Genomic DNA, 24729 nt, shown 5'->3' with positions numbered 1-24729 from the left:
GTGTTCAAAAAACAACACACATAGGAAAAGGAGCCAATAAGGATCTATTGTATAACACAGGGAACTATATTCAATACTTTGCGATAACCTATCAATGGGAAAGAATCTTGGATAGATATATATATGCATAACTGAACCACTTTGCTATATACTTGAATCTAACAACATTGTGAATCAACTGTACTTCCATAAAAATATTTTTAAAAGAATGGAATTTTCCATGGCTGGAAAAAAAGAACAATTGTAATGAAAAGAAATTTCAATGAAATAAACAGAGCAAGTATTGAAAATGGTTTCATTCCATTGTACAGAATATCAATCAAGGGATGAAATTGGCTTAAGATTGTTCTGGAAAATATCTGCTTGATGAAAATTTATCCATGTTAGAGATGAGATTTCTTTAGATCCAAAGCTAGATTAATAAATTTCTATTTTTTGTCAGAATTTTTTCACTAGCTATTTTGCCACAAGGCTTCTGGGGTCTCTGAAACCACTCAGGCCACAAAGAAAAGGAAAATGGAATCTATTTTCTATTAGTTTCTCTGTGCAGAATCTGTTTTGCAAGTTATGGGCAATTTTACAATCCTGACACTGACCTCGACCCTGGAAGATAAAACAATTCTGCATAGACTCTGCCTTAGTTTTATAACTCATTCTAATGGTTCCAGGGAGGCAGACCTTGGTGCATCCCTTCAAAATCTCTTTATAGTCTAAGTTTAACATCAAATAAGACAATATTTTACTATTTAATGACCCAGTTTTAACATGTGAGCTTTGCTCGGTCTACATGCCATCTTACCTTCACCTGCCTACTATATTTCTTTACCAGGTTTTTGGTGACAATTTTATAATATCATGCCAATTTGTCTTATTTTTCTAAGAATATTCTGTTCATTGTTTTCTATATTAAATAAACAGGGAAAGAAATAAGATACAAAGATCAGAAGCCAGCCATGATGCTGTGTGCAGGCACCAATGTGATTACCAGGATAAAATATGTCCATTTTATATTTATTGTTCAACCCCTGCCACATCATATAAAGACATTGCTCCAGTGGTTGGGACTGCACACTTCCATTGAGGGGTGCACGGGTTTGATCCCTGCTCATGGAACTAGGATCCCAGATGCTGAGCAGCGCGGTAAAAAAAACCCAAAAAACAAAAAACATGGTCCCCAAAGTTAAATATGTACGTAAGAAAGTACCAGTATGTAAGGAGGCAGGGAAGGAAAAGTACAAAACCAAAAAGCAGGATCTCGACACTACGAAGCACCCCATTGCCTACTCTTACCACCATCAGGACTAAACGTAGGCCAGAGCTGCAAAATTGCAGGGTCAGTAAGAAACCAAACTCTGAAATGACTGTGGTCATAACATGTGAAATTGGTTTCCTTAGGAGAGGGAAAAAAAAACAAAAACTTGACACCAAATATCTTGAGGGCAGGCAGGAGTGTTGTATTGTCTCTATATTTTTAATGCTCAGTAAAGAGCTGATACAGTTCTTTTGGGGTAAATGAGGGGATGAATGGGGAAAAGAAAATCGTGAATGCGTAAGTAAAAATACCTGCCCTTATTTAAACATTTGGAATCTATCTAGTCTGGCTTGGCAGTTTTCAACCTTGGCTGCACATTCCAAACATTTAGGGAGTTGTTTTTTAACTTTTTTTTTTCATTTTTTTTTGCCACACTGAACAGCATGTGGGATCTTAGATCCCCAACTAGGGATCAAACCCATGCCCTCTGCACCAGAAGTGCAGAGTCTTAACCACTGGACCATGAGGGAGGCCACTTTTTCTTAATTTTTTTTTTATTGATTTATTATATACAGAAAACTATATGTATTTTGGGGGGCTTTTAAAAACTGCTATGCACGGCAGTGGTTAAAATCAAGAACACTGACAATACCTCGCGTTATGAACAAAACAGATCAAGTGAGCAGTCACAGATGTTGCTAGTGCAGATGCAAATAATACAACTATCTTGAGAAACAGCTTGGAAGTTTCTTATAAAATGTTACATAGATACTTAGCATATGAACAGAAATTCCATTTGTAGGTGTTTCCCCAAGAGAATGAAAATACATATCCGCACAAAACCTTTACATGAATGTTGACAGAAGGCTTATTCATAACCATCCATAAACTGGAAACAGCCCAGCTATCCATCAACAACAGGTGAGTAGACAAAGCGTGGTGCCTCTACACAATGAAATACTAATTAGCGGGAAAAAAAGAATGAACCACTGAAACATGTAGTGACGAGATGACTCTCCTAAACACGACGCCATCCAAGAAAGCAGACTGCTCAATCCCTTTTACACGAAATTCTAGTGCTTACGGAGTCCCAACCACAGTGCCCAGTCAGGTCAGTGGTCACCTGGGGATGGGACAGGGGCGTTTGGGGATGACAGAAATGCTCTACACTTGATTAGTGCTTACAGGGGGACCTACATTTGCCAAAGCTCTATCTGTTCAGCTAAAATAGGTGCAGTTTATTGTATGCTAATTACACTGCAAAAAAGTTGGTTTAAAAGAAAACTGCTGGGCTTCTCTGGTGGCTCAGTGGTAAAGAATATGCCTGCCAGTGTAGGAGACGTTCCATCTCTGATTAGAGAAGTTCCCACATGCTGTGGAGCAGACTATTGAACTACGGAGCCTGCGGGTCACACTCCTGAGCCGCTGAGCCCGTGGGTCACACTCCTAAACTACTGAAGCTTACACCCCTTCGAGCCTGAGCTCCACAGCAAGAGAAGCCTCCAGAAGGAGAAGCCTGCACACAGCAACGAGAGGACGGCCCTGCTCGCCACGACTGGAGAAAAGCCTGTTCAGTGATGAAGACCCAGTACAGCCAAACCTAAATAAATAAAAAATTAAAAACAAGGAAACTATTGCAAGACAATAAAATGGTAAGCAAAAAAAGGGAAGACATTGTCTCCAGGCAGTCAGAAGCGCAGCTGAAGCAGATGCCCACATTTAAGTTTATAAGAAACTTTAAACAATATAGTAGCACAAATGTGACAGGAGACATGATGATGCTACCTGACCCTTGTGTTTCTGGAAAACAGTCTCGAAGTTTCCCTACAAATTTAAAATGAACCTCTCATGGCCCCAGCTGATCCCAGGTGTTCACAGAAAAGAAAGAAAATCATATGTCCATACAAAGACTTGTATACAGATGTTCATAGCAGCTTTATTGTAACAGCCCCAAATAGGAAACAATCCAAGTATCCATCAACAGAAGAATGGATAAACAAATTGGGTAAATTTATATCATGGAATTGTTGTTTAGTCACTAAGTTGTGTCTTGACTCTTTCACGACCCCATGAACTGTAGCCCACCACGTTCCTCTGTCCATGAGAGTCTCCAGGCAAGAATATTGGAGTGGGTTTCCATGCCCTCCTCCAGGGGATCTTCCCGACCCAGTGATCAAACCTCCATCTCCGACACTGGCAGGTGGATTCTTTACCACTAAGCCACCTGGGAAGCCTCATATTATGGAATACAACACAGCAACAAAAAGGAAGAAGCTACTGATACATGCAACACCAGGGTTGAATCTAAAAATAATCATGCTGAAAGAAGCCAGATGCAAAAGAATACTCTGTATAATTCCATTATATAGAATTCTAGAAAGTGTAAAACAAATCTATGGTGATAAAAAGCTTATGCATATGTCAAAACTCATCAAATTGTTCATCTTAAATATATGTAACTTAATGCACACTAATTATACAACTTTAATACTGCTGTTGAAAGAAAGAAAGAGAAAGGAAGGAAGGAAGAGGGGAAGAATGGAAAGAAAGAAAAGGAAAAACAAAATCAATGGAACAAAATAGAGAGCACAGAAAAAGATCAAAAAAGTGTGGTCAACTAGTTTTTAACAAAGGTGGCAAAGGCAATGTAAAGGAGCAAAGCTGGTCTTTTCAACAAATGATGCTGGAACAACTGGACATCCACATGTATAAAAAAAAAGAACCTATACACCCTTCACAAAAATTAACTCAAAATGGATCACATATCTAAATGTACAATGCAAAACTAGAAAAACCCTAAAAGATGACATAGGAGAAAACCTCGATGGCCCTGGGTATGGTGACGACTTTTTATATGCAACATCATGACCCATGAAAGAAATAATCGATAAGTTAGACTTTGTTAAAATTAAAAGCATCTGCTCTGCAAAAGATACTTTCAAGGAAATGAGAAGACATGTCACAGACTTGTTGTAGAGCCTATTCTCTAAAGGTACATCTGAAATATCCTGGAGGAGAAAGTAAAAATAAAAGGTAATTCTGATAAACAACTGTTTCCCAAAAATATGAAGAACTCTTAAAACTCAATAATAAGAAAACAACTCAATTTAAAAAAATGTGCCAAAGACCTTAACAGACACTTCTCCAAAGAAAATACACGGATGGCAAACGAGTATATGAAAAGGTGCTCCACGTCACGTGTCATCCAGGAAACGCAAACTAAAACAACAGTAAGATACCAGTGCACACTTGTCGGAAGGACCAGGATCTGCAATGCTGACACCACCACGTGCTGGTGCAGGAATGCAAAACAGTGCAGCCGCTCTGGAAGGCAGTTCGGCGGTCTCGTAGAAAACTGAACCTATGCTTACCATGTGACTCAGCAACTGCACTCTGGGTATTTATCTGAGCGGTTTGAAAACTTCCCCGTGCACAGAAACCTGCACACAGATGCTTAGAGTGGCTTTATTGTCAAAACTTGTTAAGTGACCAATATGCTTTTAGTGGTGCAAGGATAAACCACGGTACATCTAGACAGCAGGATATTATTCATCAGTGCTAAAAAGAAATACACTATCAAGACATAAAAAGACATGAAGGAAAGAAGTGCGTGTCAGTAAGCGAAAGAAGCCAGTCTGCAAAGACTACACACTGTAAGATTCCAATTATGTGAAATTCCAGAAAAGCCAAAACTCTGCAGAGAGAAAGAACAGTGGTTGCCAGGGGTTGGGAGTGGGGTAAGGTTGGAGGCATAAACAGGCAGAGAACAGATTTATAGGCCAGTGAAAATGCTCTATATGGTGGAGTTATGTCATACATTTGTCCAAACCTATAGAACGCACAATACCAAGAGTGCACCCTGAAGTAAGCCATGGATTTGGGGTGATTCTGACGTGTCAGTGCAGGTTCATCAGTTGTAACAACCGTCACATTCTGTCGGGGGATGTTGAGAATGGGGAAGGCTGTGCATGTGTGGGGTCGGGGGTATATGAGAAATCTGTGTACCTTCCCCTCAGTTTTGCTATGAACCTAAAACTCCTCTAAAAAAAATATGAAGTCTTTAAATAAACAAATAAAATCCCCCCAAAAGTGAAATAATTTAAAAGCATCTAAAAACACGTGAGAAGAAACAAATGAGTTAGTGGATAATTAAACCAAAATTCAATTTACTGGCTAACTCTTGTTAAGGAGAAAAAGGCTATGGTCAGGGAAGGCATATAGGGAATTTTTTAATTAATAGAATATTTTATTTTTTGAGGGAATTGCTGTTTATTGGTAGATATTTCTTAAGCTAATTAGGGTATTTATTATTCTTTAAAGGTATACTTATTCCTACACTCAACATGAATTATGGGTGAATTTTTAAAAACACACACACATAAACACAATTTGGATTTCATTATGCTCAAAACTGTTTCTGGAACTTGATTTTTTAACATATTATTTCCAATATTGAAGTTACTAGTAATCTTGTTAAGGATGAGACATATTAGTTCATTCCAAGGAAGGAACGAGAAACAACAGGCTATTATTTCAGCTCAGTTGTCGCTCAGTCGCGTCCAACTCTTCGCAACCCCATGGACTGCAGCACGCCAGGTCTCCCTGTCCATCACCAACTCCCGGAGTCTACCCAAACTCATGTCCATTGTGTCGGTGATGCCATCCAACCATCTCATCCTCTGTCATCCCCTTCTCTTCCTGCCTTCAATCTTTCCCAGCATCAGGGTCTTTTCAAATGAGTCAGTTCTTCGCATCAGGTGGCCAAAGTATTGGGGAGTTTCAGCTTCAGCATCAGTCCTTCCAATGAACATTCAGGACTGATTTCCTTTAGGATGGACTGGTTTGATCTCCTTGCAGTCCAAGTGACTCTCAAAGAGTTAAGGCCATATTTTTTTAAACTTCAGTTATGTGTTACTAAAATTGGCCAAGTGGACCAAAGACATCGGTCCTTCCTCCAGGAAGCACACATGGTATCTCGGCCTCCAGAGTCCACTCTGCCCTCTCCTCGCTGAGGCCAGTCCCTCACCCTGACATACACCTGGCCTCAACGTCCAGCTTTCTCCTGGTCACTCTCACCATTCACTTTTGGTCCCAAGTCTTGACTTTCAGACTTCATTCGGTTCACTCTTCTGCCTATTCATGAGTCACCCCTGGACAACCGGCACTCCTGGGCACAGGCTTGGTAGGGAAAGATGAAGCCAATAAAATTTCTTATGAAGGAATCAGAATGGACCCGACAGAGCTGTTCTCCAAATTCAGCTATCCTCCAACTAGAAGTAGCCTGAGATGCTAACTGAGCTATCCTCACCTGGGGCAATACTTCTCAAAGTGAATGTCACAGAGATCAATCCCAAGCAACTTTCACAAACATGCATGTTACTGACCCCACCTGTGTCTACAGAGTAAGTGTATCTGAGCCTGGGGCCCAGGAGTCTGAATCTCTGAAGAGCACACTGGGTGATGGTTTCAATGTCCTCTGACATCCTACGAGGCTGATCTAATCATGGATAAAACCTTGCACGGCAGTATATAGGTTTTTCATCAAAGACAGACATATCATCAACCAAAATAATGAGCTGCAACCACGCCACATTCAGGAAAAAAGAGCAGTTGAACTTTACTCATTTAGCAGGTATGTTGTTGTTCAGACACTAAGTTGTGTCCAACTCTTTGTGACCCCATGGACTGCCGCACGCCAGGTTCCCCTGTCCTTCACTGTCTATCTTCACTCTCTCAAATTCATGTCCCTTGTGCCAACGATGCCATCCAACCATCGCATCCTCTGTTGCCCCCTTCTCTTCCTGCCCTCAATAGCAGTTATGCTATTTTAATATTGCTCAAACTTTACTGACACTCTGAAGGAGGTCTAGCTTAGGTAAAAATGAAGAGAAAATGATCTCTGTATTTTAAATCACTCCTCCTATTCTCACTGGTCCAGTCAGATTTATTCTAGGGGATGGGTATAGGTTGGTAATAATAAACTATGTTCAACATGTGTGCATGGCAGAGGGGACTAGCCCACTGGAAACAGCTGATTTGGCTTTTCCAGCACCTATAGTTGCGTGTCTGCCCTGACTTTCTTCTACAGTAAACAGCTTTACCCAATGGTGAACTAGAATATAGTGTATCTCTATTTATTTCATTCTGGGGAAAGACAATATATAACTACAGCCTTAATGCGTTTTTGCTAGTTTTTTTTTGTATTAAAAAAAAAAGAACTGATTAAGGCTTAATACCTTCAACTTCCTGAACTGCTTGAAATGTTACTATCGCTTCAAATTTATAAAGAGCTTTCATGATCCCAACATCCCAATAATGCAAGCACTTGTTCTACTGTTAAGGACCTAGCGAACTGGGATCTAGGATTTCATTATGTGAGAAGAGGCATATTCTTAGCACACAGCCTTAATAGAGGTGAATATAAGATACAAAGCCCCCATGTGTCTTGGGAAAATGAACTGGAGACTCAACTGGAAAACTTTTCAGACCAGTTAAAAACATAAAATATAGCCACCACAGAGAGCTAATTGTACAGTGGTAGCTTCAGTTTCTCTATTGAGACAATTTTTTTTTGCATTTTTGTGATATTGGCCCACAGCTATAGCCATATTGGACAGATGTTTTTAATTCTAAATGTAATGCAGAATTACCTATCATTTCTTTGCTATGCAGATTGAATATTCTGTATGAGCATTCAAAAATGCATGTTTATAGTTTCAACTTCTTATGTTTATTGTGTTCTACTACCAAATGTACCATCTACAGATGGAAAACTCAGAGTCTTTGATGATGGGTGGTGAGGAATTGCTCAAAAATATTCAGTTACACACAGAGAAACATATTACACATAACATTGGGAAGAGCTAGATTACACAGTTATCAAAATATGTACAGGAGCAATCTTCATCTAGAAGTGTTCTGAGGATTCCAAATGATCATACTCAACAGCTGGGCCTATCTGTAAGACTCAGTCAATGGAAAGCTTTTCTCTGTCTTACAGTCTCCCACCCTCTCTAGTGTTTCTTCGTGAAAGCAGAGTGGCATGCTATCTTATCACTGCTGCTCCTTATTACCCCCAACCAACCAATGAAAGGAGGTAAAACAATTAAGCAATGTGGCAGCCCAGTTTTATGAGTTTACCTTTAAAGACAACCAAGAGAATTTCAGAGAGGTGGGTACAAGGTTTTATAAACTAAACCCAATGACTTCCTTGCAATTCAAGGGTGCTAATCAATATTGAAGTTATTCTGAACAATCACAAGGATAACATGTTCTTATTAGAAAAAAAAGAAAGTAGGCAGAATAAGCTTCTTACAGGGGTGACCAAACTTTATGGAGTTGATTTTTGCCATAATTTGCAACTTTAAAAAAAAAAAAAAAGCATGGTATAAAATTTTTTTCCATCCTAATGGCTTGGCTCTTTGTTGTGAATTTTCTGGTAATCCTTAACTGCAAATATGCTTAAATTATCAAGCATATTTAAAACAACAGTTTTAAGATACATACATAGTCTAAGTTTTAGGGTCCCAAAATGTTATAAACTAATTTAGCTTCGTTAGAACCAAATAAAGAATCAAAAAAAGAAATTATTTCCTCACGAAAATATCTCAGCTTCATAAGATAAAGCAACAAAACTACAATGTACCAAAATGTGCTTTTATAAACTTGGAAAGATTTAAGAAACTGAACAATATTTACACTTCTGAATTTCAAGGATCTCACTAAATCTTGTCACATACTACCCACCCAAATTGTCACCATTTTTTAAAGATAACATGAGATGAGTAAGCAGATCAAAACACTTTTGGGAAAAAAGTTTCTTTATTTCTATTTATTCATTTATGCAAAGATAGTATCAGCATAGGTAATAGGAACACATTTTTAAGTTTAAAATTAATTCTCCATTTTGAAAGGTTCAGGATTTTGTCTCTTCTTTCTACCTTACTCTTTTAAATACTTCAGTCCAACAAAATAGCAGACAAAATGTTTATTCCCTTTTTCTTAAGGGAATAAGGTCATATTGGAATAATTAGAATTGGCTCTTTAGAATTTAGGTATCATTTATAGTAACCTGGAGATTTAATCACAGAACAATACATGTAAGAATGTTATAGCACACACACAAAAAAGTACAGAGAATTTTAAAAAGAACAAATTTCAGGGCACTTTGAAATTCTGAGGCATAAGAAAGCCCTCTTGGGTATCCTTAAAAGATTCTTCCCTTCAGATTCAGAATGAAAAATATTAGGAATGATAAGACAATGGGCACTGATGGCATGGCCCATGAAAGCTTCATTAGGACAGGGCTATATGGAGTTTCCACGTGTTAATGAAGGGGCTGGCCCAAGAAAGAAAAGCCAGGAAGCTCCTCTAAACCCATGGCAGGTCAAATGATGCTGCTACAAGTGATTCCCTTAGAAAGGGATTATCCCACTGCTACCCTTCCCAAGGCTTAACTCTCACACTGCTTATACTACTACTTCTTTCCTTCACATCACCTGTTCCAGGAGCAAACCTCCTGCAAGAACGCTGGAGACTGGAAAGGCAAGACCGTGGGTATAGCAAAGGGGCTCTGGATCTCTGGTTATCTGTCACGATTTGCAATGTCTAACGAGGAGCCTACCTAATCTAAAAATGGATTGTTACCTAACTCAAGTGTATTTTTGGGATATGCTTATTACTAAACATCTTTTGTGGTTTAGAAACATCAAAACTGCTCTGACTCTCCTGGACATATTTTACTTAAAAAAAAAAGAAACATAACAGGCTAAAAAACAAAATAAAAATCTTTCTGTTCTTTAACAAATAACTAATATTTTAATGTTTCTTATAAAAACAATTCCTTTCAGATACTCTGATTAACTTTTAAGTGACATAAAGTTTCAGCCTTCTTTAATACCAATATTTTGCACAATTTAAGATACAGCCATTGAGTTTAGCATTTCAAGGGAAAAAAAAGTAAAAGAAAAAAGGAGAATGGTAATTCAACTAAGAAGTTTATGTACCTAGAAAAGTTGTTTGTTTTAGATTCTTTTTAAAAAAAATTGGTCCAGAATTTTAGTTATCCTAATTACCATCCCAATCGGATATCTCTATGTGTGGATTCCAGATAAAAGAGAAAGTATTTTGAAGTAATAAATATAAGACCCACTGATTGGACTGTTTGTATAGAATCTGTTTTACTGGGTTTAGATAAGGAAAACTTCAATAAAGCTAACTATATATTGAGTTTCACTGATTAAAAATACAGTTTTAAAAACTCTGCTTTTGTGGTAAATTTCTAGATAAATCATAAAAGCACAATATTGCAGATATTGTACTGTTCATAGGTACTTGTTGGAGAAGTGAAGTGCTTGTATTTAAACCACCAAAATTCTGACCTTTCAAAATAGGTTTTCTAAAACAATTTTTTTTTGAAAAATCAGCATTTGTTTTTAAACTCTTAAAATGTCAAGTAAAAATCCTTACAGATATATCTTAAAGTTATTTTCAGTCTCAATTATTTTTTCACTTTTAACTATTCAACACAGAACCAGTTTCTAAGTAAATGTCTAATGAAAAACTTTCAACGTAAAATAAAACTAGGCAATCTAATATAACCTACATATAAAGTCTGAGTGTGATTTATCAAAATTCAGAATTAAATTTCTATAATAGTGGACAACTTTCAGTCTCTTACTATTCAAAACCTGTGACTTCCTATGAGACTAGAAAGTTAGCAGAAAGGATCAAACAGACTTAAGCACTGCCCGACTTCTTCTAAAGTGATGAACTCTTTTATCCTAGAAAAGACAGAAATAGTCCATTTTAATTTCACTGAAAATTCCTATTACCATTATGACCTAAGAGACTTGAAAATTACTTAAAGAAAGCATTTTTTTAATATTTAAAACTATAAATAATGAGAGAAAAGTGATCCTTTTGTGAAAGCATTCCTGAACCTTCAGATAACAAATGTACCAATGATCAGTTTTATTCAACAATTCAGTTAAAAAACAAAGCTTGGTGACTCAGAAAACGAGGACTTAGAAACACAGTTTTCTAATATGCAGATTCTTATTAATTCATGACTCTGCACTGATGTCCCAAAGAGAGCAGGTGAAAAACATGAAATTTCAACAGTCGTATTTTTACTAAAATACATCTAACAGAAATCACGGCTTCTCAATGATGGCTTGAGAACAGCACTCCATTTCAATCTGAAACCCTATGCTTTTAGGTTAAAAGATACACGTTTTGGCATCTTTAAAGGCATATCCTTAAGCTATAAAGAAGATATGTAATTTTTAAGGAAATGAATAGAAAAATTAAAGTATATGCAAAAATTTCCTTTCACTTTGTTGCCAGCAGATGTGCAGATAGAAGAAATGAGGCCTTACAAAGAGGCATGGGGCTGAGAACCAGTAATAACATAATAAAAGTATTTTCTCCTCTATGCTTTTAGCTTAATTGTGCCCTTTTCCTAGGAATTAAATTCTGCTATCATATAAAGGGTAGCTTCTGGAAATTATGTAACGAGTTAACAGGGTAATATCCTATTTAGGTTAAAGTCCAGAAAAGTGGTCACAAATTCAAGTATTTTAAAAAATCAGATAGGGTATGAAAGATTATGAAGGGGCTGGAATCAAGAGTGGGATTTATCATGGAACGAGGGTATATCCTGCGCTGTGTGAGTGCTCAGTTGTGTCCGACTCTTTGCGACGACGTGGACTGTAGCCCACCTGGCTCCTGTGTCCACTGGATTTGCCAGGCAAGAATAACTGGAGTGGGCTGCCATTTCCTTCTCCATATCCTGCCTTAGTGCATTTAAATTCAATTAAAACAACAATAACAACATTTAGCTAATCAAAATAAACAGGTCTAGATGCTAGACAACTTCTAACTCTTAGCTCAGAGGAGCAGAAAACTTTGGAAGGTTCAAAGGTAGACTTTTGCTTAATACCAGGTAAAAAATCAAGTTTAAAGACTCGCTGGTTAAACATTTTCTGCTTTACAAACAAATCCGGTATTACTGCCTATTTAACCTTCAGAACCCTGGGCAAAGTAAGCTGTCACACAGCCCCCAATTCTTTCCTTTTAAATTTACTATCTATGTACAGTGAAAAACAAGAAAACAAAAGTCAACTTTAAATGACTAAGTCTACTCCCTATTGAGAAGATGGCTAAGAACTCAATTGTGCTACAGCTCTAGTCTTTTGTATTAAAGGAAGCCCTAAGTACTTGTTCTGAAAATGCTTAAGTTTTATCCTATTTCCATTCATTGATGGAAAAAAGCTATTCTCCTTTCCCTGTTTTAAGATACAAAGCAACGGTTTAAAATTTCCCTTTGGATGTAAAATGCTGCATTTTGGAAAAATTCTGGCAGCTCCTTGAAAAGTTAAACACCGCTACTATTTAACTCAGCAATTTCATTCTTAGGTATATACCCAAGAGAAATAAAAACGTATGTCGACACAAAAATTAGTACACAAATGTTCATACCATTACTCATCAGGGCCTCAAAGGGGAAAACAACTCAAATGTCTATCAAGTAAGTGATGAATTGATAAACACAAACTGGCAGATCCATAAACAAACAGAAAATGAAGTACTAATACATGCTGTAATATTGATGAGCCTCAAAAATATTTCAGTCGGTGGAAGTCAGTCACAAAAGGTATTGTGACTCTATTGACATGAAACATTCAGAACAAGCAAATTCTTAAATAGATATGAGAGGTGGCCTAAGGCTAGAGACCTGGGGAGAACAGAGAGTGAGTAATGGGGAGGGAGCGTTATTCTGGAGGTGATTAAAACAGTCTAAAATTTACTGTACTTATGACCGTACAACTCTGTGCATGTCCTATGAAGCATTAACTTGTACACTTTAAATGGGTGAATTGCGGGGCATGAAAATTATATCTCAGTAAGACTGCTGTAAAAAAACAACAAAAAACTTCCCTTTACTAATAATAAGCACAATACTCTTCTTTTGGTGAGGTAACAAGTTTCTTTCCATATTCAGAGACTGAGAACTAAAGGGATCCTAGAGACTCCTCATTTCAGAATTGTAAAAACTAGAGCCTTAGTAAGAATTAAGTTATTTGTCCAAGATGATAGCACTAGGATCAGAAACTATAGACACTTTCTTAAATTCAAACACCCACATTCTCCTCCACTTTAGCAACCCTGAAACAACTTTTGTTTCTTTCTACTCAGCTCTTTTTACTACTTCACTTACATCTTCCACAAAGGTTTAAGTGCATCATCTGAGTATTCAATTCTTTCTTCTTCTTAGTCCAATATCCACGTACTCTAAGGTTTTCTGTATTTAAAATTTTCTTTTCCTATTTAGTCAAGACAGTATTTTCTTTCAAGAACCCTTTGAATTACAGTGTTATTGTTGTTGTTTAGTCCCTAAATCATATGCTTCTGCTAAAGATTTCTTCCCTACGGGTAACCTACACTATACCAAGCAAGATTTAAGCAGATACATTGCTACTTAAAACTCACTCTCGGGTTACAGTCAAAAGCTAAGAGTTCAATTATATGCTCTATGTAAGCTCAGTATATATATATATGTATACCACAGGAAAAAAAGATGCTATATGGGTGGCAAGTGTGCTTTTTATCCTCCATATTATTCTTCTCATACCTTGAAGTAGTCATCCTGAGTGACAAGGGAGTTTCTCAGTCTATTCTCTGGATTAAACAGACAAGACACCACCGTCTGTATGCTTCTGTCCACAGATTTCTGAAACACAGAAGTTTTCAGTAGACTATTCACTCTTTTACTCACTGGTAACAAGCTTTTGGAAAAGCTGAATGAATACATATACTTATTTCTAAAGAATTCTTGTGCAATTTTTAAATTTTTACCATGTCATGTAGTATGTAACTTTTATACCAAATTTAAGAATTATTTCAGAAACTTAGTGATAGAGTACTGGTTTAGAAAGCTCAATTAGTCAAGCTTTAAGATAGCTGTTTTTAAGTCTCTTTAATTTTTCCTGTTAGATGGGAAATAGTCTCAATATTTCAACAAACATTTATTCAGGTTAAACTCTGATAATATAACTGCAAGTTATTTCGGTGTTTCTTTTTCAAATTTTAAGTTGTATAACAAATCTGGGATTATTTTCACTGCACAGCTCAGTCATTTTAAAAATTTTCCATTGAGAAATACATGAAGGAAGTACACATACTCCAATGGTAACCGTTTACTGTTATGGGAATCGTTCAGTGTTATGCATATTCCAATCAGATCAATTACTTTTCACATCTTCACCCATTCAAAAAACATAAAATTCAAGAATGAGAGTATTATTATTACAGGGATTTGCTCTAAAATGATAAAAAAGAAATACCTCTATTTAAGTATTTCAATTACTAATGAGTCCACCACTTTTGAGAACTGCCACCAGATATGTTACGGTGAGATACCATAAATAATTGTATATTATTATTTATCTAAGTAAATGTTTAAATTGGTAAAAGACAGGTAGATATAAGTCATACTAATCCCTCTTTTGAAGAGTAGGATTCTTAAGAAAAACTACCCATTGGACTCTGTCAAACCATGTTAATATTTATTAAACTATGGTTAAAAAACAAACCAAAAAAACCCAATGAAAAGGGAAGAAAGGGAAGGACAACTGAATCAGTAACTGGTTTGCAGGTACCTAGAATTTCATTTACTTTTATGTAAATTGTGAGGCTTTTAAGTCAATAACTCAAGCTCTATATTACATTTAAATCTGAGCAAAGATATCTGTTTATCAAAGCGCTATTATTAAAACTTGCAAAAAGCACATATAGAAATATAAACATTAATGAACAAAATTCAATGTTTGCCTTTTGTGGGCCATTTCCAGAGGATGGAGTAGCTTCATGAACTGAGCATTCACTTGGCAAAACTTCAGCTCCTGTATCAACTTCATTACAGTGGTAGTTAATGGTTGTATAAGCCTACATTGCAAAGGATAAAAGTGTAATTAAAGAGATGTACCTTAGATACTCTTCAAAATAGTGAGCTTGTACTGAAAGTTTAAATGTGCACTGTTCTGAAGTTCAATTACATTATTTCAGAAACTATTTTAAACTAAATAGTTGAAATGCAATATGGGAGTCTTATACTTTGAAATGTCAACATAATCAGAAGGAGAATTTCTCTAAGGAACTTTAACATGTAGTATGGGAATGGAAAGAGAATTTCCCAGTGCCTCAGAATTTTTGCTCATATTATGTCCTTCAAATATCCAATCCTGATGAAAGACAGAAGGTAACAAAGGCTCAGATATTTTAGAGGTAGCCTTCCTCTTTTGTTTTATTCATTTTCTTATATAACAGTGTTAAGAGGAAAACATTTTTGCTTCTCTCAACAGATTTTTTTTTGGCTAGAAAACTCGAGGCAGATTCAGTATTAATTATAAATCCTTGGAGTTAGAAATAGCACAGGTTATTAGTACTACCTTTCTTGGTGACATATTCTATCAGTAAGTAACTGAGCACCATTGTACGCAGGGCAGCCATTGCTTAAGTACATACAAAATAATCTGAGAAACAAAAAGCATAGTTTCTCCTATGGGAGTATATATATATATAGATAGATAGATAGATATAGATATAGATACACACACACACACACACACACACACACACACTTGAGTTACAAAGAAATGTAATACATAAAGTAAAAGGGCATTTAAAATATTTCTAGGCATACTTGATATCACAAAGGTCTAAAAATATGTAACAGTAAAATACTTTTAAAATACAGAATAGGAAGTACATGCTTGGCTACTTCACCTTACCGGAGGAATAACATAACTCCTTTGTTCCCCAGCAGGCCACTGTGGTGGCATCTTAAAAAAAAAAACGAAATAACACTTAAATAAACATTCCTTTACACAACAACCTGAAATAGACAATGCTGAGGTGCCGGTGCTGGCTTCCTTGAGCTTGTTTTAACAAAAGAAAATGGAAGAGAAAAGTACTTTGTGATATGTATGATTTTATTGTTACTTTCATATATAAACTCCATCTTTTTCTCAATTTTCTGGAGTTGGTTTTCAGGAAAACTCAAGAGACAGTAGCTTTTTGAAATTATTACCATAGTCAGTGTCACAGATATGGTCCTATCTACGGACAGAAATTCTAGTAGCCAGCTAAAATAAACATTATCAAACGTAACTGGAATTCAGTGTTCTAAGAACTGAGTAATCATTTTATTTCAATCTATGCCTCTATAAAGACTCCTAAGAGTCGGCCTGTATGTTTTACCTATTAGACAGCAAAGATGAAGACTACAAGTTGAAATACAGGAGAGGACACCAAAATGTTTAAGATAGTACAAGAGAAAGCTTGCCAAGCTCATTTCTATCAAAATATTACTCTCTTATTCTAAATAATAGAGAAGCCCTAATTCTAGACTAATTCTGTTTTTCTTAAATTTTAGGCACACTCAACTACTTTAAATGACAAACTATTAGGAAAATTTACATAAAGGCCTAAATAATATTCCAAAATAAATAATTTTGATCCCTATTAAATTACCTGATAATTATAAACAGGCAGCTGATATCCAGTGATAACCTGAACTGGTGAACTTGGATAAGGAGGATAAGCCTGAAAACAAAGTTTACAGAAAGAATGAATGAATAACGTACACTTTTAAAAATCACAAAGGAGTATCATTCCCAATGCAATAAAAACATGAAAATAAGGAAATCTTCATTTATATCCAATCCAAAATGCTATCTGAGTGACAGCTTTCATGAAGAAGTAAGTATTCTCTGTCAAATGTTAGCCTTTTGGGCTGGGAGAAGGAAGAGATAAATAAAGGAAGTGACTAATTTTGCAAGCCCACGTTTATCTTTTTTGTATATTTATTCCCACCCAGAAGTTCTTTCTTAATCATGATGAAGCTCTATTAGAATAGTTTTCCCTATTAGCATTATATTAATACATGTGTTTTTTTTGTAAGAATATTTTTAGGCAGTTTTGTATTCCTTTGACAGCATTTTGGGGTAACATGGAAAACTCCCCACAGACATTCTGGCTCTTTCTGTGTTTTGCTTCTAAAAGTTAAGGGCAATGTACAACCCCAAACTGGAAAAGAGATACTACAATGTATTATATATTTCAATAAATATTTATTGACTGAAAATATCTAGGTAGTACCATACAAAAATATACCATAATAGGTAGTAATACCTCATGGTAAATTTTATGAACAAGTAGGGCTTTTTTTCTGTTTTTTTTTTTTTAAGAAAAGATATATTCTATACCTCAGGCAGATGAAAAATGCAAACAAATGAGAGACACTGCAGAGCCTTTTCACTATTATTTTATTTCTTTCCCTAAGAATAAAATGTCTTTTGAACTGAAGAAGGTAAACCAAAGGAGGAATAAAATGTTATTTATTATCAATAGGAGACATGTACTCCAAATTTCACTTTAAATATCAAATCAAGACAAGACAAATTATATGCCAGAAACTCATAGAACTTACAAATATAATTAAATCATCAGAAATTTATCCACGTTAGAACCATAATACATCTAGAAATCAACAATCTGTATGAAGAGGCACCTGGAAATCATTACAAATAAAGACTAGTTGACTCTAGGAAAGAATAAACCAGGTAAACACATGAAGAAAACTGTCTTTAAGCATTTTAGGAGTTATTTGGGGGAAAAATAGAGAAGAGATATATTCTATGTGGCCACAGTGATCAGTTCTCAGATAAAGACTTACAAACTATATAGAAGCAGATTCAAGCTTTAAGTAACACCAAGGGAACATTTCATGCAAAGATGGGCAAAATAAAGGACAGAAACGCCAAGGACTTACCAGAAGTAGAAGAGATTCAGAAGGGGTGGCAAGAATACACAGAAGAACTGTACAACAAAGGTCTTAATGAACCAGATAACCACGAGGATGTGGTCACTCACCTAGAGCCAGACATCCTGGAGTGTGAAGTCAAGTGGGCCTTAGGAAGCATCACTACAAACAAAGCTAGTGGAGGTGATGAATTTCCAGCTGGGCTATTTCAAATCCTAAAAGATGATGCTGTGAAAGTGTTGCACTCAGTATACCAGAAAATTTGGAAAGCTCAGCAGTGGCCACAGGACTGAAAAAGGTTAGTTTCCATTTAAATCCCAAAGAAGGGCAATGCCAAACAATGTTTGAATTACCATACAATTGAGCTTGTTTCACATGCTAGCAAGATAATGCTCAAAATCCTTCAAGTTAGGGTTCAACAGCATGTAAACCAAGAAATTCCAGATGTACAAGGTGGATTTAGAAAAGGCAGAGGAACCAGAGGTCAAATTGCTAACATCTTTTGGATCATAGAGAAAGCAAGAGAATTCCAAGAAAAACAACTACTTCTGCTTCATTGACTACACTAAAGCCTTTGAAAGTATGGACCACAAAAAATTATGCAAAATTCTTCAAAACATGGGAATGCTAGACCACCTCACCTGCCTCCTGAGAAACCTGTATGCAGCTCAGGAAGCAACAGTTAGAACCAGACAAAGAACAATGGACTAGTTCAAAATTGAGAAAGGAGTACTGTAAGGCTGTACATGGTAACCCTGATAAATAAACTTCTATGCAGAGTACATCATCCTAAATGCTGGGCTGGATGAATCACAAGCTGGAATGAAGATTGCTGGAAGAATTATCACCAACCTTAGATATGCAGATGATACCATCTTACTGGCAGAAAGCGAAGAACTAAAAAGCCCCCTGATGAAGGTGAAAGAGGCAAGTGGAAAAACTGGCTTAGAACTCAACATTCAAAAAACTAAGATCCTGGCATCTGGTCCCATCACTTAAAGGCAAATAGATAGAAGAAAATGGAAACAGTGGTAGACTTTATTTTCTTGGGCTCCAAAATCACTGTGGACGGTGAATGCAGCCATGACATTAAAAGATGCTTGCTCCTTGGAAGAAAAATTATGACAAACTTAGACAGCATATTAAAAAGAGGAGACATCACTTTGCTGACAAAGGTCTGTATAATCAAAGCTATGGTTTTTCCAGTAGTCATGTATGGATGTGAGAGTTGGACCATAAAGTATGAGCACTTAAGAACTGATGCTTTTGAACTGTGGTGCTGGAGAAGACTCTTGAGAGTCTCCTGGACAGTAAAGACATCAAACCAGTCAATCCTAAAGGAAATCAACGCTGATTATTCATTGAAGGACTGATATTGAAGCAGAAGCTCCAATATGACCACCTGATGCAAAGAGCCAACTCACTGGAAAAGACCCTGATGCTGGGAAAGATTGAGGATGGGAGGAGAAGGGGACAACAGAGAATGAAATGGTTGGATGGTACACTGAAGTAATGGATGTGTGTTTGAGAAAACTCCAGGAGATATTGAAGGACAGGGAAGCCTGGCATCCTGCAGTCCATGAGGTTGCAAAGAGTTGGACAGGACTTAGCAACTGAACAATAACAAGAACAAGCAACACCAAGAATGACATTTCTCACAAGATGTCCCATCATTCAAAAGTATTCAAACAGCGCTAGGATTGTCACCTATAATGGAAATTGTTGACATGATTCCACAGAGGGTAAGAACTAAGACTGGCTTAACTTTTAAGGTGCTCCCATCAGTAGTAAGATCTCTAATATTACACACACACCAAGAAAAATAAAAAAGGAACGCAGTACTTCTTACCTGAACATACTGAGTTATAGGATTCATCATGGTCGGAGGCTGCATGTAAGTTTCAGTGTTTGGATTACTCCAGACACTCTGAAACTGTGGTGGAGGAGGAGGATTAAAAACCAAAGGACGTGGCTGCATATGATAAGCACCTTTTTAAAGAGTAAAAAGAAAACAAAGCCTATTTTCAGTTCTCTGAAAAGCCATACATGTGTCAACAAGAACAATTCCTTTCTTTACTCACATAAATTTTGTTTCCTGATTGCAGGGCCCAGTTTCAGCTTTTTACCATGGAAATTTATCTGTGACTGAAAATAAAACAGTATCAAAACTAGAATTAATGTCCAAGTCTTTACTTCCAAGACTTTGATAAATACCCAAGTTCTCTAAAATTACTACTATCAGGTAAGATCAGTGGTAAGAATATACCAAATCAAAACTTATCAGCATGAAACCACCTTACTTACCTTCACTCTAATCAAATTTTGAGAAGTTATGAAATTTGATTAAAAAAAAAAAAACAAAAACTTTTATTCTGTCTCTAATCTTTCCTATCTCTAGTTCATGAAGCTGGATGCTCAATCAAAAATACAGAGGTTCTGATAAGTTATATAAATTATTCCAAGCCTGAATTTCAAACAGGAAATATATTTATTTCTATATCTTATAAAAGAATGAATATATATTCAGGACGCAAACAATACTAAACACCACATCCATAACGTAATAGACATTTTTTCCAAAAGATGATTACTTACTTCTACTATCTTCTGCACATCCACGTCATTATAAAATGAAACAAATCCATAGCTAGAAAGTCAGATAGATGAAGTATAAAATCACCACCGTATCAGTACATGCTTTAAAACTAGTGTTCTATAACTGACTAAATAATGAAAAAGAATAAAAAATATACTGAGATAAATAACTAAGATGTACATGATAGATTCTCTATAAATACTACTGTTTTACTTTCCTGCCCTGATCTACAGATCTGTGTCAGAATTCACAAAGATTAAGGCAGTGTAGGAACTTAACAAAAAAAATTCATACCTATGAATCTGAGTTTAACTTATTATCTATGGCAAAATCATTAAAATTTAAGATACTGTGAAACGTACAAAGAAAAAAATTCTTTGATAAAACTGACTAATCCTCTTATGTGAAATGAAGACAAGAAATATTTAAATACAAACACTAGGCAAATGATTAAATAAAAGAGCTGTCAGCAAAACTTATCCTCTACATGAAAGAAGTTACAAAGTAATAAATTTCATTTACACAAATGTTAGAATACCAGTTTTCAATTTTTCTTTTCTGAAATTCTATACATGCTATAGTTCAGGTATTTATTATAATTTATATTGAACATATGTTTTACTCACCCTTTGGACACACCAGTTCGATCCGTGATTATCTTCACTTCTTTTACTGAACCATATCTAGCAAAGAAACTTCTAATTTCTGTTTCATCCATCTATGCAGAAGAATTTGATTTTTAAAAGTAAAAATTCAACGTTAAAAAATTTCAATTATACCATAAAGAAGATTTGGTGATGTGGAAATATCTCCTCCAAGTATCCCCAAACTACGTATCTATATCAAAGATATTTTTAGCCCCTAAAGGTTACACATAAAAACAATTCCAAACCTGCATGAAGTACTTAAAAAAAAAAAAAGTCTTACGTTTGCAACAGTACCCAAATCCCACTATTCACAAAATACTTTCAATAAATGAAAACATGAATACATTACCCTAACATCAATTCCACCAACAAAAACAGTGTTCGGCATGATTTTGCCTTCTGGTAAAACATAGCCTTGGCTGGTGGTAGCTGAAGAAGACTGGGTGCTGGCCTCTCTGGAGATGGTTGAGTTTGGAGTCTCAGGATTTGCAGCAGACTGTAATTTGAAAAGCAGATGTCATCACTAGATTCGCAGGCTAAAATGATAGATGCTATGAAATATAATTTGTTTTTAAGGCTGCATATTGTCACCCTGCCCGTTTAACTTCTACGCAGAGTACATCATGCAAAATGCTGGGCTGGATGAATCACAAGCTGGAATCAAAGACTGTTGGGAGAAATATCACCAGCCTCAGATATGCACATGACACCACCCTAACGGAAGAAAGTGAAGAGGAACTAAAGAGCCTCTTGATGAAGGTGAAAGAGGAGAGCGAAAAAGCTAGCTTGAAACTCAACATTCAAAAAACTAAGATCCTGGCATCTGATCCCATCACTTAATGGCAAACAGACAGGGAAAAATGGAAACAGTGACAGACTTTATTTTCTTGGGCTCCAAAATCACTGTGGATGGTGACTGTAGCCATGAAGTTAAAAGACGCTTGCTCCTTGGAAGAAAAGCTATGACAAACCTAGACAGTGTATTAAAAAGCAGACACATCACTTTGCTGACAAAGGTCCACTGCTGTGGTTTTTCCAATAGTTATGAATGGATGTTAGAGTTGGACCATAAAGAACACTGAGCGCCGAAGAACTGATGCTTCTGAGCGGCCGTGCTGGAGAAGACTCTTCAGAGTCCCTTGGACATCAAGGAGATCCAACCAGTCAATCTTAAAGAAAACCAACCCTGGTATTCATTGGAAAGAAAACCAACCAAATCTTAAAGAAAACCAACCCTGGTATTCATTGGAAAGACTAAGGCTGAAGCTACAAAACCCTGGTCACCTCATGTGAAGAGCCAACTCACTGGAAAAACCCTGACCCTGGGAAACACTGAAGGCAAAAGGATAAGAGCGTGGCAGAGGATGAGATAGTTGGATGGCATCACTGATTCAATGGACATGGGTTTAAGCAAACTCAGGGAGACAGTAAAGGACAGGGAACCCTGGCATGCTGCAGTCCGTGTGGTCACAGAGAGTCAGACAGGACTGAGTGACTGAACAACAATAACAGTTAAGTACAAAAGAATGCAAAATAAAGATGAAGCTATTATACCTTAGCTTATGAAGGACAACAGAAACAAGGACAAAAGAAACTGATAAATATTTCTCAAAGTATTAGCAGAATGTTACAGAAATTAGTTAAAATAATGGAAATTAAGAGTTCCTATTTTGTTAGATGCCAGAAATTATGATAAATTTAAGATTTCTACAAACTGCTATAGAGATGAAATAAAAATTGCTGAATTACCAAACTGGAGTATTTGGGCTTTTCTCTATTAATTCATGCTCATACTAATGTTCTAACATACTTTGTGTTCCTATCTGAATATCTCCTAACTCTTTCCTTTAACTATGTTACAGTGATGTTTCATGACAATGAAGTAAGAGAGAATAAAAACTATTTTAAAGCTTTTCCATTTTTAAATGTTTTATAACTTTTTTCTAAATGGGACTATGTTACGTAAGTCATATACCTTGAACTATAGAGAAATTTGACTAGATTTTTTTCCATGATAGAAAATTTACTAATCTCTTTCAATTAACTCACATTCAAACACCCAAGGCAGTTCTAAAATTCTTAAAGACTTTCTCTTCAATTTCCCCTTCATTTGTGGATGAATTTTTAATATCTTTTTATTTGATAAACTTTATGGATAAACCACAATGGATAGATGTATTTCAGTTGAGAGGTATAGTATTTGCCCAGGAAACTGCTGGAGTAAAAAGGGTTATGATAATATATTGATTCTCAACCTGGGGAAGATTTTGTGCCCCTGGGGCACTTTTTGGTTTTCTCAACTGAGGGGTGTACCTGGTAGAGGTAAACAACAGAATGGCAAAGACTAGAGATCTCTTCAAGAAAACCGGAAATACCAAGGGAACATTTCATGCAAAGATGGGCACAATAAAGGGCAAAAACAGTAAGTAAGGACCTAACAGAAGCAGAACTGATTCAGAAGAGGTGGCAAGAATACACAGAAGAATTGTACAAAAAAGTCTTAATGACCTGGAGAACCACAATGGTGTGGTCACTAACCTAGAGCCAGACATCCTGGAGTGTAAAGTCAGGTGGGCTTTAGGACGCATTACTACAAACAAAGCTAGTGGAGGTGGTGGTATTCCAGCTGAGCTATTTCAAATCCTATGAGATGATGCTGTTCAAGTGCTGCACTCAGTAGGTCAGCAAATCAGGAAAATTCAGAAGTGGCCACAGCACTGGAAAAGGTTAGTTTTCATTACAATCCCAAAGATGAATAATGCCAAAGAATGTTCAAACCAACATACAATTGTGCTTGTTTCACATAAGGAAGATTATCTTAAAAATCCTTCAGGCTAGATTTCAACAAAACATGAACCGAGAACTTCCAGATGTTTAAGCTGGATTTAGAAAAGGCAGAGGCACCAGAGATCAAACTGCTAACATCTTTCGGATCATACAGAAAGCAAGACAGTTCCAGAAAAACAACTACTTCTGATTCATTAACTATGCTAAAGACTTTGATTGTGTGAATCACAACAAACCGGAAAATTCTTCCAAAGATAGGAATACCAGACCACCTTACCGGCCTCCTGAGAAACCTGTATGCAGGTCAAGATGCAACAGTTAGAACCGGACATGGAACAACAGACTGGTTCAAAATTGGGAAAGGAGTATGGCAAGGCTGTATATTGTAACCCTGATTATTTAACTTCCATAAAGAGTGAAGTGAAAGTGAAGTCGTTCAGTCGTGTCCAACTCTTTGCGACCCCACGGACTGACTATAGCCTCCAGGCTCCTCTGTCCATGGGATTTTCCAGTTAAGAATACTGGAGTGGGTTGCCATTTCCTTATGCCGGGATGGATGAATCACAAACTGCAATTAAGACTGCTGGGAGAAATATCACCCTCAGATACACAGATGACACCA

At 36.4% G+C, this 24729-nt stretch overlaps 1 protein-coding gene across 1 annotated transcript; it reads right to left on the bottom strand.

Annotated features, from left to right (window-relative positions):
* Positions 1-10980: 10980 nt before the first annotated feature.
* DAZL (deleted in azoospermia like) lies at positions 10981-24245 on the bottom strand. Its single transcript, XM_061168037.1, has 11 exons — positions 24237-24245; positions 21670-21816; positions 21300-21391; positions 20673-20724; positions 20159-20222; positions 19927-20066; positions 16787-16858; positions 16045-16095; positions 15086-15199; positions 13887-13985; positions 10981-11034 (listed from the first exon to the last, which is right to left on the bottom strand). The coding sequence occupies exons 1-11, from the start codon at positions 24243-24245 to the stop codon at positions 10981-10983; spliced, it is 894 nt and encodes a 297-aa protein (XP_061024020.1).
* Between the last annotated feature and the right edge of the window lie 484 nt (positions 24246-24729).

This window comes from Dama dama, chromosome 19 (genome assembly GCF_033118175.1).
Source record: "Dama dama isolate Ldn47 chromosome 19, ASM3311817v1, whole genome shotgun sequence".
NCBI lineage: Eukaryota > Metazoa > Chordata > Mammalia > Artiodactyla > Cervidae > Dama > Dama dama.
This window is presented reverse-complemented; position numbering and strand designations above follow the sequence as displayed.